Raw genomic sequence first — 17,436 nt, 5'->3', positions numbered from 1 at the left:
CTCTTAACCAGCACTAATTAATAAAGACCTCTGCACTGTGTGGATAGCTCTGAGAAGGGGGAAGATGAAGTGTATATATGGCATCTTCATTATCACTCAATATCACACACAGCAGGGTCGTGTAGGGCTAATTACCTGTGTGTTGAACTGAGGCTCAGTGAGAAGCAGGTGGGAAGGTGCACAGATAGCCTTCACACATCAACACTTTGTCTGGGTGAATTTGAAACTAGTACACATTTGTGCTGTTTATAGAATATCGGTTGACCAGAATATTTTTAAGAGGCACAATTATTCTTACACGAGTACTTATCTGCATTTATGTGCATACGGTTTAATCGAATATCCCTGATAATACAGAGAATGTATGACTGTTTGCCATTCACGACTGATGATAAAATAATTGATAAAAGAATAATTCACAAAAGTAGTGACTTTCTAAAATATTTCCTTTGAGTTTGTTTCTCTTCTGTTTTCTTTTTGTATAGGCCTAAAAAAAACAAACAGAAAATGTGTGGTTTGATTTACCTCAACCTCCAGAAAGTCGTGGAGTTTCTTACATGTGGCCGAAAAGGTCTCCGAAGTGCCGAACTCAAAGTACCACAGCTTATTCTTTGTTCTGAAAGAAACAAGACAACAGGAACTGCAAGGGGAGCAAGAAAAGAGGATAAATAGGAGTGTTTTCCCAACATCAAAATCTGAACCTTGTAAGTCATAGCATCTGCGCTTCTCTTCTCTGTCTCTTGTCCGTATATGCTGAGCTTGTGAAAAATAAAAATAAACAGAAGACCACTCTGTAAAGGTGTACTTGTGTTCACTTGCAAAAGGATCTTATAAACTCCACAGGAAATATAACTTTAATGTTTACCGCTGACCAAAATCACACAGTCATTAATCTCCAAAGAATGCATAATGTGGCTCATTAATCACATATTGAAGCATAATGATGAATCTGAAGCCAGTTAAGGAGGCATCTGAGGGAGCACATGGGGTGACCAGTGGGTACCCATGCCCAACATTAAGGCCCAGTGAGGGGTGTAAGAGGGTAATCTACCTGCCCCTGCAATTAACAGGAGAGCAGCACCCCATGCTGCTCCCCGGGCTTCATACAGCACATTCTTCCATTGTTAAGGCTGATGATCAATGACCTCGCAGGAGTGAGTCACCATCTGTCCCCATACTGCTATGGTACCTTATATTCTCTCATGACTACACAAATAAAATGTCTTTCCTTTGTATGAGTATTGATTATCTTTATTCAAAGACTACACTAGTTTTTTTAGTCTTTGAATTCATGCTACTCATGTAAACAAATGTCTTACAGTGCATCAGTTTAGCTTCAAACATGAAAGGGAACAGGCTGAAAAAGATTTATTATTGGTCACCTGCACAAGTTAAGGCCACTGTTGTAGTTAGGGGTCAGATTTTGAGATTTCATGTTTATATGATTTGCTTATTTGGCCATTTGACAATGCCAGTTAAAACAAAGGTCCCATCACCCTCTCTGTCATTCTTAAAGAGAATGGATTGCTTTATCAAGTGTAAGGATATGAATTCCTGCCTACTGCCAAAACAAGAGGTGACCAGTAATGTCCAATAAAAAAGATAAACATCTAGCCAAACAAGCTTTGTTTGAATCACATATATAAAGTCCCAACAGTTGCCCCTAGAGGCAAAGTTCATAACACTTTTTTAGATGGCACAAAATGATTTTGCAGTTGTTAGAGCCTTATGGGGGGCATGATGTGTGCTAGATGAAATGGGTTATCAAAATAATAATAATTATTATTATAATAATAATGTGTAACAAAAGCATTTGGGATCCTCCAGTGTGTGCTCTAATATACACACTCTAATATTATGAGATATCTTGTATATAATAGTAATAGTGATGCAAAAGGAAAGTTCATGGAGTGCCATCCATACATATCCATTTTCTAAAGAATTTATTCTGTTCAGGTTCAGGGAGTGTAACAGTCTATACAGATGTACTGTTGAAACCATGTTTTACCTTGAGGGTAGAATGATTATTCCCAGTAAATGTAATTGAAATTAATCTTTTGCTAAGACTGAAATCACAATTCTTGGGACCTATTACTATTGGTAAAACTCATACAGAGTCAGCATTGCCATAAACATTTAGTTGTTGATACCAATAGCAGTTAGGTGAGAAGTTTTTTAGATTTAATGTAAAATAAGTATATATATAAGATGTGGGGCTGAGTCAAAACTAACTTTTTCATGTCACCATTGGTTTGAGGTGAATTACTTACTGTAACATGTTTCTTTTCAACTATTTGTGGTTCTCATCCAAACCTCTACTACTGCCTTTAATAAAAAAAGACTGCAGTGAGCCTCACTGAGGGTGTGAAATGAGAGATATTAACTTTAAGCTACGGAGTAACTTGAATCTATTCTAAAATCACAGAACTTTTTATTATATTGATTATTATTATTAATATTTGCTTTTCTTGGAAATTATCAATTATATTAATGTCGATTGTGTTCCAATTTCCTGCAGGCCTGAGCACACATTTCTTTAATAAACCAGGGTGTAGATCTCGTTTTTGTAACTGAATCCTGGAGACTAGAAAGGGCTGCGTTTAAGTCACTGGTACAATTTTCAACTGGGCCTTTAACTGTAGTGAAATGAGCCAGGACCACAGGCAATCGCTCACCTAGTGCAGTTAAAGTTGACGGACCGATGTGGCAAGTGGTAAATACATCAGCACCTACATTACAAGGACAGGCTAGTGTCGCTTCAGATTTAATAAGAAAGTGATCTGACATCACGGATGTGACAGGGGAGACGGTCAGGGCAGACACCTCTATCCCACGCGATAGAATCAAGTCAAGAGTTTGAAATCTCATCAGAGTGAGTAACAAGATCTGAGATTACATCTTCAAATTCTTAGTATTGGTGTCTATACTGGTGGACCTATAGAGTACCACGAGGTGGAATGATCTGAGTCTGGACAAAGCAATTCATAGTTGGTGGAGATGGTTTACATCTTAGTTAAATTTAATACCAAGGAGATTAAATTGAAAATAGATGTGCAGGCTAAGGCAACAACCCCACCGTTATCTATATTTCTAGAAAAAATAGTGGCACCCAGGTAGGGTGAAGGCCAATTATCAACAAAGCCAAATCTCTGCTCACTAAAATACCAAGCCAGCCAATGGGTCAGTGAAGTAAGCCTACTGTCTCGTCATTAGTCCTCACGGGTAAGGGACCAGACACAAATAATTGATGGCGACTTTCTGGAAACTCAAACGTCCTGGCTAGGCTTTCTTTTGTGATCTCTGACTGCTTCATCCTTACGTTATTATTGCCAACGTGGATTACAATGCTGTTTAAGCAAGAGCTTGTGAATGTCTGGGTTCTCGGACCCTATGCAGGGGCATAAATCAAGCTTAAGAGTGGCTGGCAGGAAGGGGAGGGGCCGTAACAGTGAAAATCTAATGTCACAGGGAATGGAGTCCTATTCATGGTTTTCAAAAAAGACGTTATTTTCCGCTGCCTGCCAACCAATATGCAAGTGATACTGTTACTTTGAGTTTGTTACTTTTTGCGTTTCCTTTCGGATGTGCTATTCGAGGAGGACACAAGCCTGAGCAGTGTTAGGTGAGGGATTCCCCAGAAGGTAAAAGAAAACATTACCGCAGTCGACCTGGCAGATTTTAATGGATGCTGTAACGTTTTAAGGATCGGATGTGCCCAAAACTTGCAGTTTGTGTTCATATCTTTCCATTTCTTAAGTTGAAAGGTGATACAAATAAAATGTGACTGCTTTTGCGGCGTCTCTACGAGGGAGTCGCGGTGTTGGTCTGTTGTTTTGCCCTCCAGGTCACCATGCATGTCACGTGACTGAAAACTATGAATATTACTAGCACACATTGTTTTACCCTGTTGGCAAAGATAGAACAGGCACGCAAGTCAATGGGACTACCAATGGGGCTGGCGAGAGTGGAAAACTGTTGGGAGAGGTGACTCCAAAGCTGGCCAGACAACCAGCTGCGTGGTCTTGCAAACCTTCTTACACTACTGAACAAGGTAAAGCTTTGCATCATCTTATAACTGACAGATATGTCTCTCTAGAATAGAAATCAGAGGTGCAACAATTTTTGAAAACCATCTTAACACAGTTTGCAAGTGTGCATTAGCGGTGGGTGATTAGAGGCTAAGCTAGTAGGCTAGGCTAACAGGGCAGCAACAGAGACTGTTTCCTAATGCTAGATCGTTTTGAGATAAGAAGTACCAAGTTTAGTAGTGGTTGGAAATCACAATGTGTGTCAGAGAAAGCAGCATCCCAACACTGAAGCAGGGTCACGGCATCCCACAGATCACAAAAGGCTTGGCATCTTTTCAAGAAACAAAAGACAACCACACACAATTTATCTCAAAGCTTCAAGGACAGAAAAAAAAAACTACAACAGTGCTGACACGCAGAACTGAATGCAGTAAAAAATGGCTTTCTCTTAGCTGGAATCAAAGCACTACAAGAGGAACGTATTAGTATAAGAAGAGTAACAATCACTGAATTATTGATTTCCTCATTAGGACTTTTGTCAGGACCATTTAGCCACTTTATAAATGAGCTTTCATTAGGGTACTTGCAAGGTAGCCCAACTCACAGTTGATTTATAATGTGCAACATGGTCAATAGAAGAGGGATGGGAGCAGAGGGAGGGGGGAACAGGCAGGAGGGGGACAGGGCCATGCTGAGAGGCTTTCCACAACAACATCCCTACATCTCCACTAGCATCATCATCATCAGCCTATAAGCCTAGTAGTCAAGAGGGAAAACCCAGGAGCACACATGAACACAGGCCTTGGCAATTTTGCAAACAAACAAATGAACGCGGCTACTTTGAAAAGCATATTCAAAACCAGTGGCTGGTGACTGCTGGAGAGAATGAAACCAGATACATTACAGGCAATGCTTTTGATGCCTTTACTCTCTGTTGTTGCTTTGTTGAAGCTGACTTGATATGTTTTTGGAACATTCACATTCAGTTTGAAAATGAAACTATCTGGGAGTGTGGATTTAGAATGAAGTGAGCTTACAAGACCTCTGAAGCCAGTCCTCTCTACGTGTTGGGTGGACATCTGTTATAAGTTTACCTGAAACAATAACCTACTTCACACTTAAAAAGCAGTAACATTCAAAATTTACAGCATGGCTACATCCTAAAGTCAGACCTCTGTTTTTTTGTTTTACAGTACAGCAGAACCAAACTACGTTCAGGACAACTGCAGGCAATTGCAGGAAAGTAAAGCACACTGTAAAAACAGATACAGTAAGAGACAACATCTGACCATCCTGTCGATTCCCACCACTTAACCTAACAAGCGCACCATGGCAACAAATCACTTCATGTCAATGTTCATTAGGTAATTAGGGGCATCCCATTGGCTGGATCGGATTGTCGTTTGTTATCTGCCGACCGCTGCTAAACACTGGACTTCTCTGACAGACTGTGAGGAGCGTCTTCAGTGGCCAGCTTGTCCTACGATTAATAGGGAGTCCATTTGAGTAAGATGATACTTTTAAGGTAGATTAGGAGAACCTTGCTTTATGGCAAGTGCAATAAAATTGAACATAAAGTCCCCATTTCCTTAAACTGTTGGCTGACTTTAAGCTCATGCATCCTTTCAGGACATCTTAGAAGTTCATTCTTTATATTTCCTGTGGGAATTTGTGGGAATTGTGTTTTCAGGAGGAAAAAAAAAAAGCAGCATGCTGTATGTAGCAGATTTTCAATTCTCTCAGTAGCCACAAGGCTTTTGTTGTGATTTTACCTGCAGTGTATCAATGCAAAGTGTACTGCAATAATAAATTTAGCGGTGTGCATGCAAGATCAGCTGTAGTTGTTACAGCTGGCATACCAACAGAAAACAGTGGCTCAGGTTTCCAGAGCCACTAAGGTGTTGTTTATTTGCACAAACAAATCATAAAACAAAACTGAACAAAGGGCACATACACAAACTGTGCGGCTGAGAAAACACAAAGGGCTCTAGAAAAACATCTAATAACAAGAAGAAAAAAAGTCAAGTGAGCTGAGCAAGAGAAAGACAAATGTGGCTCAAATAGCCTGAATCTGAACAATACATCCATGTTCATCAACGCTCCACTGCTTGGTCACCATATTAAAGAATGTCAGAGGCGATAAGCTTCACTGTAGCGTCGCTGTCCTGAGGCCACAGCACCTTTAGATGCACTTTCTACTGGCCACACTGAACGCGAGGCACAGAGCCATTGATTTTTTCCCCCCTCTGACACTTAATCTAACCCACAATGATCTACGACCTTATTTTCACACTAATTTCTTCTTGATCAGAGGTGATAAATATTGCATTGACATAACCAACTCTTTGTGCATTGCATCAATGCACTGTTTTGTTTAACATGACACTGCCTAGAGCGCTCCGACTCCGATTGGCAGTTTGAGAAATGACCTGAGTTGTGTCGTCTTGCCTTCAGAGATGCAGCATTCAGTTTGAAAAATGTATTTCTTTCTGTTGCACTGCACTGAACTAAAACTAGTGATACTGGTATAAAATATCCAACATCTTTAGGAACAAATACAAAAACTGAACTGCATAACATGAACATGCTAAAATTACATATAAGTAAACTGATAAGCTTGCAATCTCAAATATATTATTTTTTTAATTTAATTTAATTTAATCTTTTTATATATTTTAGTTTTGCAAACAGAACTATACAGTGGAAGCAGAAATAATGTCATTGGATGATTTAAGCCAACTATAAGTAATGCTGGACAATTGACATTAATTTAATATTAAAAGAAGTGGTCATTAGTAACTGACTTTGTACATTTATCAAAACTAGATTTTCTTATGTCTGTCTTACATTTCTCCTTCTGCTAATATACACTATTCAGGAAATGTACATACAAAGTAGATATATTTATTTATTTCTAAATGTATTGATATATCCTTCTAAAAAGGTCAGATACCCTTGGAGCCTCAAAGCCTCTGAATGAATGGGTTTGTGCATGTCTTTGGCTGACAGCTGAGCTTGCAGAGGCACACGATGTATAGCAAGGTAAGGCAGCTTTAATTATAAAGCATGTTTCATACACAGAGGTAGATTCAAGGTGCTGTAAACAAGTTAGCTTCAAGTCAAAGAAATTGTGTTAACAGAGGCATAGAAGATCAAGGACTATATCATTTAGCATCTAATCTGACCAATCTTGACCACATTTTTATGTGCTACAGCTGACAAGCGTATTGGCTATTTAGCTTTCAAACTGATGTTAGCATTGTAATATCCACAGTGGATGTTTTTTTGGTAGCTCCTACAGCAAGCCAAGGTGCAACACCAGCTAGAAACTTGTTGAAAGTTCAGCTTGATTTACTCACTAAAATCTCTCTAAACAGTTCCCTCCCTTACTCTCCAGCGGCCAAACTCAAGTTGAGAGAAACTCTGAGGTGGTAAAAATGTTGACACACTTATTTAGATCACCTTCAGTTGGGCTCGCTCACAGCTTTACGAGCAGGTGAGAGGCTTTTTTAACCCAGGATTGAGCATCTTAGGTAGGGCCATATAGCCTGAGAGGAAGATCTGCAGACACTACTCAGGACTGGAAATACATACATCCAGCCCCGCTATATCTTCTTCGGCAGAAATAAAATCACTAAATGTTCTATATATAACTTTCAGAAAACTCTTGCCATTCAATTAACTGAAGTGAACCCTCATCCTGGGCATCGGCCAGAACAGTAACTTGACATACACTAGACTGAATGCTAAAACAATTAATAAATTACAATCATATTTAGAATAACATTACTATCCATGATACTGACAAGCTTGCTGTTTGCCAATCACCATATCAGCCAACACCATGAAGTAACCAAGGCCAGACCCATGCGGCACACATAGAATTCAGGCCACAGGCATTACATTACAATCCATTCACACTTTGGCAATACAAAGTGATTAATACATGTAAATTGCATCACATTCTTGGTATCTTTCATCTATTTTTATTTCTAAACACATTTGTTATTTATATTGAATAATGAATCTCTTAATAAGTCTCTTTAGTTACAAATCTTATCTTAAAAGACAGTTTTAATACATTGCAATTTACAACGCAAATCTAACGCAAGCCAGAAGCTTTCTGTCTGAGAAGTGAAGAGAATGCTGAAGTCCCTTAAACCTGCATTCTGTTGAACGGCCAGCAGGGGGCGACTCCTCTGGTTGCAAAAAGAAGTCGGGCTCTGTTAGAAATAATGGTAAAATGACCCTACTTCTCAGCTGATTAATTACCCCAGTAAACACTTTCATAATGAGTTTATGGTCTCAGTCGCTAGTTTCAAGTCTTCTTCAATACAACATGATGTTCATTTAGTAAATTATGGTCCCATTTAGAGGAAACTAGAAGAGTATGCTTCAGGGTGGGACTGTCTTGTGATTGACAAGTCGTTACCATGCCGACCTGTCAATCAAACTAGACTGACTTGTACCCATGGCACTGTGTACATTTAACCAGCGCCATTGAAAACGCTTAGTAGGAGTTGGCTGTTCACTTTCTCTGGTGAGTTTTAAGCCTGTTGTTCGCTAGACAAAATCATCATCCCGGTTAAAATGACAGTTAACGTAATTACAGATGCACCTAGCTAAGCGGCTTGCTAGCTCCACACGGAGCCGTTGGCTCCACAGTCTCTTCCAAATATAGGGGCTGTTTCTCAATACCGGGTTCGCCAAGTTCGGACTTCTGTACTTTAAAGCTCGGACTTGGCAAGTTCGGCTCGGGAGTACAAACTCCCAGGAACGGGAGCACGCAGTCAGTCATTCAGCAATTGGAACAGCAGCGGACTTGATGACGGCCTGACCCGTTTTAAATCAGCTCTGTCTTGAGAAATCAACTACATATTTGGAGTTTAAACAACTATATTCCCGCATAAAAATACTATATGTGACACGAGAACAGCAGTATTATATGTTACAGTTGTGTGTTTTCTCATCCGACATTTCCGCTTTTTGTCAGCAAAATGCATTCTGGGATATCTGGCGATCTGAAGTCCACACAAGTCACCACCGCTGCAGGCTCGGTAAAACAGGCGGAGCGAGAACACATCCGGGTATTTGACTGTACTTGGCTAGATGCGGACTTTTGAATTGGAACAGTATTTTGGCTGTGACTTATGACGTCTCACAAGTCCACAAGAATACAAGTACAGAAAAGAACGCAGATTGAGAAACAGCCATGGTCACGTCTGGTGCCGCTGGTTGCAAAAAATCAACACAACGGCCTCCTATTGGCCAAACTTGAGGCTTCAAAACGGCAGTTCACAAACCAAAGGGTGACGTCACGATGACTGCGTCCACTTCTTTTATACAGTCTATAATCTTATGTGAAGAAATACGTGTAATTTCATTTCAGCTGGACTTTAAAACATGATCTTTTTACAGGTTGTATTATGCAGGCATGCAGAGGTCAGGGAGACATAATGGTCATTTAAATTAATGTATCCTCAGTTTATCGTCATCATTTTTTCATATTGCTCAGTCCTTCTACTGTATGTGCTGAATCTCATGTGTGCTAGTTCACAGTTTATGTGTGTGTGTTTCCACTGAGCTGGGGACAGGGCCACAGGTGAAAATCCTTCTAAATTACACATTACAAGTGGTCATTAATTATAGATGACACTTTAGTCACATAAACGATTTCATCCTCAAATGAGGTCCGAGGGCGGCTGCTACTGAGGTCCACCATGGATATGTGTGTGTGTGTGTGTGTGTGTGTGTGTAATTTAGAGCGCCATCACCTGTGGCCCTGTTCCCAGCTCAGCAGGAAACACACACACACACACACACACACACACACACAATTAAATGTGTACACACACATTAGCATGGGTGTGTTGTTGGGTGCGTGTGTTGGTGAATCTGGCGGCCCCATCCAGCACATCGCAGGGCTTTGATGAACATACTCATTATGCTAAAGAGTGCTCCATGCCTGGGCTTCCCTGTGCCTTCAGGAAAGGTTAACTCAGGATGGTTACACAGCACAGCGAGAGCCTGTGGGCACACAGGGGCAGAGCGGCTCTGGTGGAGCGTGCTGACGGTGTTAGATGTCTCAGGACCATAAATAGATCTGGGTATGCAGAGCAAATATCATGGGAACATCAAGGCACCACAGAATAAACAAACATTGCAGGTGAAGCCACAGCTTTCACACTGCAGCTGAAAGGTCCCAAATCAGATGTTTTCCTTCACAGATTAGTGTGGAAAGCATGGAGGCCAATTTTGTTTTCAAGCTATGATCTGGGCAACATAGAAAAGTGGTCCAAAAGAGGATTCTTAGTATTGTATGGAGTGAAAATAGTTCAAATATTTTTTTACCAGTTATATTAAGTTGCTATTTAAACTAGGTTACTAGTGGTGAGTTAACACATTGTTAAAGTCACTGCATTAAATAAGAACATTCAGTTCAGTATCAGTTGTTCGGGGGTCTGGGCTAGGCTGAGCAAGAGTGAGTGAGGCTGAATACGTCCAGAGTGACAAGTTCTCATAGAAAGTAGAATTAATGCACAAAGCCACACCTCGGGTTTGAATAGAGGGCAGTAAAGCCAGTTTTGGTCTTACGTAGGACTACAACATGGTTACTTCCTATTAGGGCTGGGCAATATGGAAAAAATGTGGCAAAAAGTCATATCACGGTACTGTTAGGCTGGGGAAGTGCATCGGTATTAGCGGGTACGTTTTTACTATTTGTATCAGCTTGTTCACCGTTTTAATTATACTTAGTTATCCACCTTATTTAAGTGTCACTCACTTATTGATTCTGCCTCTTTCAGTTCTCTTCACACTCACAGACCTAACGTAAGTTACCTCTGTTGCAAACACATCAGCGTGCCCTGCTTCTTCTCTTCTCTCCCATCCTGTATGTCTGCTCCGGTGACTTTTTCCATTAGTAGTAAATAAAACAGAACTTGAACAGAATTCCGTTCACACCAGCAGCTGCGCCGCATGTTGAGGAGGTTTGTTGACAAAACAAAACCAACGCGGTAGCTAACGAATGACATCTGCACTGGTGTGTTCACTGTCGCTTTACCTGGTCTGCGCTTGTCAAATATATTTGCAACTTGTAACGTAGTAAGTCTGTGTTTCTCTGAAAAATGCTACAATGTGGTGTAAAAAAGTATTTTGGCTCAGTGTGTTTGTCTGACTTGGATTGTGACTCTGTTTCATTAGCCCACCTACAAGGCTCAAACACCAGCTGTGCCAAATAGATTTTTTAAATAAAAAAATAAAAACAAGATGGTTACATTTCTTACATGGAACCCTCCATGCAGACTTTGGTCGGCTTCACAGTTCGAACTCTTGCTTAACCCTTAGCAAGTTCCCCCTTTCCTCCTTAAAATACCTCCCGTGGATACTGGTGTGGTACCTAATTTAAACACACACACACACACACACACACACACACACACACACACACACACGCCGAGTGAAGCCTGAGGTGGGTCCAGATCCATATTTACAATGTAAAGATCGTAAAAGACAGGAATATAGTATTTGCATATGATTGTAACCTTGATGCAAATCAGATTTTACAACTCACGTAAGAAAATTTTTTGTCCATTAATATCAGCCCAGTATCCCTATGAATTACATCCCTGTTGGACGATTCTACACCTCACAGTTTAAGTCCAGTGCCAATGAGGAAGTAGTGTGTACTGTATGTAGCAAGGTGGAAAGTAAGGGTATACAAGTGGTGGATGGGCATGTAGCACATCTAACCTTTATGCAGGAGAATGGGGTTTGCATCCCGTCACAGACCTGCAATTCTCTTAGACCTTGTTATTAACCACAACTGTAGCTTAATCAAGTTTAGTTGCCCTAGTTTATTTATGATTACCACAATCTTTCCAGCACTTTTTCTTTTTTGAAGATGCTTGAAAGATGAAGTTCGTCTTTATTGGATGGCTGAGTAAAGATGCAGACAGGAAACATGGAGGGAGTGAGGGGTTTGATATGCAACAAAGTGGGGGCATTGTAGTAACATGATACGTATTAACCATTTGGATTACAGATTCTGTGGAGAGTGCGCTTTTCACTTTCCGGTATATGTCCAACATCGATTTTCTTGTCTGGTGATAGGGTAATTATTATTATTATGTTGCAGTTGTGCCACCTAGTGACAGAATGCCATCAAATTATGTAGGATTACGTGAGGTTGATATTCTTACGTGTCATCTTAATTAGGGCCCAAGCATGAAACATGCGAGGACCCTATTGAAACTGTGAGGATTATTATTATTCTTTCTCACAAATGAATCGCACTTTTGACGGACTGTATGTCCCCAAAAACTCACCAAAGTTTGCACACGTCAGGCGTGGCAAAAAATTACGTACTTTAAGGGTCAGCGCCACCTACAAAATTGGAAGAAATTAGCCCCCACGCCACGTTCAACCCTAAACTCAACAGGAAGTCAGCCATTTTGAATTGAAAGTGTGATTTTAAAAATTTTTTCACCATTTACAGGGTGCATACTTTATCGAACTCCTCCTACAGAATTAATCCGATCGACTTCATATTTCTGCTCTGCATTCTAAAGGCACTGACGATGAAAAGTTGTGCTGTGACTTTTCATCAATGGGTGTGTCCGTGGCGTAAAAAAATCGATGATTTGCCATGAAACAGGAAGTTGTTATAACATCAGTGTACATGCTCACATTCTTACCAAACTTTACATGTAAGATGAGAGTCCCACCTTGAACACATATGCCAACAAACACTCAATGTCATAGCGCCACCTGCTGGCAACTGGAAGTGTCAAGTTTCATGCTGTTATGTACTACTCCCAACATAATTGCAACACCTGCTTCAAAACAGAAGAGCCTTAAGACATTGATGATGCTATGTTGTGAATGTTGTGAGTTTTCGGATAATGGTGTGTCCTTGGCGTGGCGTCAAAGTTCAATGCTTCGTCATGACACAGGAAGTTGTTGTAACTTTGCTGTACATGCTCATATCTCTACCAAATTTCACATGTTTGATAAGGGTCACGCCCTCAACACATCTACAGGTCAAAATTTACTCAACCTCGTAGCGCCCTTCAATGATGCAGCCCCCGCGCACTGAATCACCAACATGCACAAAACTTTTGTGTTATCTATCATCCCAAGACGCACAAAAAAGCCTCTTGAAGCCATACTGAAATTAGACAGGAAGTCAGCCATTTTGATTTGAATGTGTAATTACAGCCCATTTATGGCATTTTACAAGATCTGTACTTTATCAAACTCCTCCTAGGGAATTAATCGGATCGACTTAAATTTCCTACTGTGCATTATAAAGACATTGACGATGAAAAGTCTGAGGTTTCATAGATGGGCGTGTCCGTGGTGTCAAAGATCGACAATTCACCATTAAAGAGGAAGTTATAATAACTTCAAATGCTCAGATCTGTACCAAACTATAACAAAATAACAGTCCCACCCTGAACACATCTACATGCAAATATTCACTCAACATCATAGCGCCACCCACTGGTAACAGGAAGTAAACCGTTTGTCAAAAATCAGATGATTTACATGGCATTTTCACAGCGTGGTCCACAGTTCACCTACTGCGTCACAACATATAATTAGTGGGTGTTATCTAGCGAAGAGTTTACTTTGGCGGAGGCCAAAATGTGAAAAAATGTTTTACAGCAGACATTTTACTCAGCCAAAAATGGACCTGGAAAAAATCCATGACAAAAATGTGTTCCTTTTATTAAGATTAAGATTGAGATATACTTTATTAATCTCTGAGGGGAAACTCAATGTTTTCACTCTGTTATTATTATGTTAGTATTTCACACAGAGGTCCGAAAGACACACACATGCACATGCACAAACAGGATAGCAACACACGGAGAGATGTCAGAGTGAGGCGGCGCCCCGAGCAGTTGGGGGTTCAGAGGCTTGCTCAAGGCCTCCTTCGGCAGTGCCCAGGAGGCGAACTGGCGCCTCTCCAGCTACTCTGGAACTCTGGTCCGGCGACCCTCCGGTTCCCAGCCTAATCCTTACGGACTGAGCTACTGCCGCCTTATGGTGCCTTTTATACCTTATGGTTCAGGAGTAATGCATAAAAGGGTAAATGGTGATGCTCTCTGATCAAGACTAAGATAAAAAGTGCAGTGAAATGGTTATTGGGAAACACAAAGGTTTCAAATAAAACAATAACCAGTATATAAGAATGAAACTGTATAACAGCCCAAATAATTAAAATTTATAAACCCCCTCTCTTTCTGTTCCTCCACCTCTCTTTTCTATTTTGTCTCACTATCTGTCTCTTTCCCTCAGAGTCAGAGATTAGTGTGTAATTACATGGGAGATCAGCAAAAAACTGGGGGAAAAAGAGGGTAGTATATTTTAACTAGGCGGTCGAGGAGGAGTGGCGATGGGGGAGGAGGTGGCGCAGCCTTCGTCACGGGCCGACTGATTGTCTGCTTTTAATCCTCAACCTCATTATCACCTCCAGGTCCGGCAGTGGCAGTAAATGAATCTATCTGCCGAGTGTCAAATCTTCACACCTTCACCCTGGTAATCACCCCAAGGTGCAAATACAGAAGGATAGAACCAGAGAAATGAAGGCAGTGAGTGTATGACCCCTGCATTTCATCAACAAAATCTGCTAATTTTCTAATTAAGAAAAGCTTCTTGTTTGGTTGGTAATTAAAGCTGATTAAATATTCAGTTTCTTTAAGGTCAAACCAGCGACAAAATGTATAGATTTGGTACATATGGGAACTGAAGGGCCATTACTGCTGTCAGGGTAAAAACCTAATAATTCAAAATTTGACATTTTTCATTTTCCAAATTGTATTGAAACCTTGCATATGTATTAATCTATTTATTTTAAACCTGCTCAAGAGCAAAGACACAGGTACATGAGAACAATAAAAATACATAAAAATGATGCTAAAATGCTGTACACATACTGTAGATATACACTACATTATTTTATTAGAGGAGATTTAATTTAATAATGTTAAATTATACTCAAGTGTCAGAGATATGTAGAATATATATCCACAATTTAACTTATTTAACTTTGATTTCACAAAATCAGATCTAGAATTATTTCAATAAAAAAATTTAATAAAATGCAAATTGACAATCATCTAAATTTCACCTCCCACTATTACCTTAGAGAATAAACAATACTAGGTAAATCCACTGTAATACTATCAGTATGCCTTTTAAACATTGAAAAACTAGATATTTCAGTTTCTATACATTTCACATCTGTCATAGGAACAAGGAAGGTTGCAAAACTGTTAAAAAGCGGTGTTTGGTTTGGTGTCACTGCTGTAATATTGCTGTGTAATATGTGCAAAAGATTCAAATGCAGGATAACCCCACGATTGCTTCTTTTCTTAAGGCATAACTGAATTTAATTAAATCTCATTGCGCTATGTTGGTACATCGTTTTCTATTATTTGTAGGTAGTCTTAAGTTTCTAGATAAAAAATGTTTGCAAAGTGGCATAATAGTCGTCACCGTTGTTGTTTTAATTATTATTATTTTTTAAGTCTGCAGGCCTCTTACCACCCCTATGGAAAAGCTGGAACACCAGAGTTATTACTTTTTTTTATTTAACTGTAAACTTCGAGTGTGTTTGAGAAGTGAGTTTCATGGTGCTTGTTAAAAAGTCATCGAAAACACTGCAGCTGCTATTCCTGTCATTCGTTTGGACAAAAACATACTCCTAATGCAGACTTGATAAGAGTGAAATAAAGTCTTTCCCCCGAGACACACTGCACTTTGCTTCCATTGTCCCTGACGTTCCTGAGAAAGAGCTTCTAGCTGCAGGAAACTGACTCCCGTGATAAGTTGCAATATACTTCCAATGGACATGAGCCCTTTGGACAAATCCAACAAAATCTATGCTACCTTGAAAAACTATAATCATGCATTATTGAATTGGCAAGGATAGTGTGTAATAGAAAGATCCTAAACCCATTCCCCCTCCTGAATTATTAATTGAATTCAAATAACAGACAGAATAATTTTCTTAAAATATCTCAATCATTTTTCATAAAGGCTTAAAATGGGGTAAAACAACAGAGATGCAGTCCATATGTCCTGCATGAAGATCTGGAAAGTGTCTGAATTTGAGTGTGTCAAACAATATTCAGACAGAACAACTGTTTACCAACATCTACAACTACATGGTGGAGTAACAACAGGGCGATGACTACCCAACCCCTGCTTTGTTTAATCAGAAAATTCAAAGATGATAACTTTAAAGTCTCCCCTGCTTGTTGTCATCTCTCCAACATGGTAGCACATCATTCGTAACAATCATTAACCATTATACGGCAGGCCTGGATTTATTTGAAACCCCCTTCGCTTCCCTTTGGACCATTTCGCGGTCATATCTGGATGTTCGAGCAACAAGCAGCAGAAGGATAGTTGGCTAAATGTTGTACTAAGGCCAGGGTAAAATATGATAATGAGTACAAATGGGATTATTAGGAGGCTGTGTGTCATCGGTCTGACTGATCCATGATGTCAAACTAGCCAAGCAAATTCAATTAGGCCTGCAATTACTCCCTGGCACTAGTGGAGACGTATTGGAGACGTTAAATATTGATGGAAACATAGATGCCACATTTGTTCATCTCCAAAGGTGAACACATCTCCTCAAGGTAATCACACATGCTAAATACGAAGCCTGTCCATTCGTCATGCTGAGCTCCAGAGCAGCTACACTGTCTGCTGTCATGAAAGGGACACGCAGAGGTTCTGCAAATGCACTGCAGGTTTGTTTAGACTGTGAGAAATAATTAAAAGAAAAAGAAATTATTTCTTTTTTCTTTTCAAAAATAGGAATTTGTTTCCATCATGGTCAGTTTAAAAATAAAAAGAGGGAACAATAACTGAACACCCATAAACCAACATATGTTATCTGGTAGGGTAATACAGTGAGGCGTGACTTTGTATTAAAAATACTAATTGTAACAGATTTCCACAAGAGTCCTCTTGTATTGATGAACCATGTCCAGCTTCCTAGTGAGTTGCGATGCTACAACATGCAACTTCACTGTACAAAAAGAAAATCAATACCCCCTCACTTTTAATGCCTGTTGACTGAATGAATGTATTTATTATAAGAAGTGGATACTAGACTCAAAGATTTTCAGAGAAGAAAGGTTCACTTGAATGAACATAGCTTGGCAATCTCTAGTTCTCTAGTTATACATCCATATTGTGCGGAACCCTTCACATGCTGATTAGTGTTTCTCCTGCATCATTGCCCTTTGTGTTCCCGCTTGGTCAATAAACTAAATTGTGAAAAATAAAAATCTCTTTTCTAAGTTCTTAAACTTTTGAGAAATATAAAAATTCATAAATTCATGATACCAATGTAGTTTCATAACAACATTTTACAGATCTGTAT

General features: G+C 39.7%; 1 protein-coding gene across 1 annotated transcript in view; it reads right to left on the bottom strand.

Moving 5' to 3' along the window:
• dgkb (diacylglycerol kinase, beta) overlaps positions 1 to 17,436 on the bottom strand; it is an 89,314-nt gene that overhangs the window by 16,774 nt on the left and 55,104 nt on the right. Inside the window, exon 21 of the mRNA XM_038710582.1 lies at positions 526 to 616. Within this exon, the coding sequence (XP_038566510.1) occupies positions 526 to 616 (91 nt within the window). The remainder of the gene's footprint in view (positions 1 to 525; positions 617 to 17,436) is intronic.

The sequence above is a fragment of the Micropterus salmoides genome, unplaced genomic scaffold (genome assembly GCF_014851395.1).
Source record: "Micropterus salmoides isolate LMB-PRFRI ecotype aquatic unplaced genomic scaffold, ASM1485139v1 Ms_hic_scaffold_11, whole genome shotgun sequence".
Lineage (NCBI taxonomy): Eukaryota > Metazoa > Chordata > Actinopteri > Centrarchiformes > Centrarchidae > Micropterus > Micropterus salmoides.
Note: the sequence above shows the minus strand (reverse complement) of the source record. Positions and strands in the feature narration are given on the sequence as shown.